The sequence below is a fragment of the Condylura cristata genome, unplaced genomic scaffold, assembly GCF_000260355.1.
Source record: "Condylura cristata isolate star-nosed mole 26May11 unplaced genomic scaffold, ConCri1.0 scaffold00006, whole genome shotgun sequence".
In the NCBI taxonomy this organism is placed as follows: domain Eukaryota; kingdom Metazoa; phylum Chordata; class Mammalia; order Eulipotyphla; family Talpidae; genus Condylura; species Condylura cristata.
Window position 1 is genome coordinate 983,850 of NW_004567107.1, and position 989 is coordinate 984,838.

At 75.7% G+C, this 989-nt stretch overlaps 1 protein-coding gene across 1 annotated transcript in view; it reads right to left on the reverse strand.

Annotated features, from left to right (window-relative positions):
• LOC101623468 (collagen alpha-1(XI) chain-like) overlaps positions 1–989 on the reverse strand; it is a gene marked incomplete at its 5' end in the record, with an annotated part of 28,152 nt that overhangs the window by 10,982 nt on the left and 16,181 nt on the right. Inside the window, 2 exons of the mRNA XM_012721180.1 lie at positions 169–226; positions 576–611. Coding sequence (XP_012576634.1) covers positions 169–226; positions 576–611 — 94 coding nt within the window. The remainder of the gene's footprint in view (positions 1–168; positions 227–575; positions 612–989) is intronic.

Here is a 989-nt window from a genome sequence, read left to right on the forward strand (position 1 = left end):
CGCACGTGCACCCCCCGCGCCCGCTCCCCTCACAAACCGACACCCCCGGCCAGGGCCCGGGCAGGCGCACCCGCACAGCCCCACCAGAAGTGCCGGGCGCGACCCTCAGGGTCGGGCTCCCACGCCCCGGGGCTAGCAGGACCCCCGCTCGCGAGACTCCAAGCCCACTTACCGGGGGGCCGGGGGGCCCTGGGTGGCCCGCCTCACCCTTCGGGCCGGTTGGACCCTGGGGACAGAGGAGAGCACAGCCTTGGTGATGCGGCGCAAGGCCACTGAAACCCACGGGCCAGCGTGCCTGGGGCTGTGTGCAGGGGCTCGCGGTGGGGTGCCAGGCCAGCTGCCCGCCGGGGTGCACCTCGCCGTCCCGGTGGGGAGACCAGATGCCCAAGGTGGGGTGGGCAGTCAGGGGCCAGGCAGGCGCGGGGACCCTGGAGCAGCGACCCAGAGGGCCCAGGCGGGGTCTGGGGCAGCTGGCAGGACGGGCACCCGTCGCCAGCGTGGGAGAGGAGGCCCGGGGTCCCCCGCCACCCTGGGGACACCCGCAGGCGCATGGCCACGCTGGCCACACCACTTACCGAGGAGCCCTTAGCACCTTTGGGGCCGGGAGGACCCTGTGGGGCAGAGGGAGGACGTCAGCGCCCCACCCGCCCCCGACCTCGGCCAGCGCCCTCCACCCCGTGCGCCCAGGAGTGGCGGGCGCAGACCCGGGGCCGAGGGACTCAGCCGAGGGGTCTTCGAGTCGCGCGGCTCCAGCGACAGGCTGGTGCCGGGGCCCCTTCTCGTTTGCGCCGGCCTGGCCCAGCACGCGCGGAGCAGGGCTGGGGCTGGGCGCCCCCGAATGCCAGCGTCTCCCCGCCTCGCCTGTCCTCGTGAGCCAGCACCCAGGAACTCTCGCCCCAGCTCTGGCTGGGAGCCCCGAGGCCCAGCCGGCAGCAAGTGGACCTCGCCGCCGGCTCCGCAGCCTTGGCTGTGCCGGCCAGCGCCCGCAG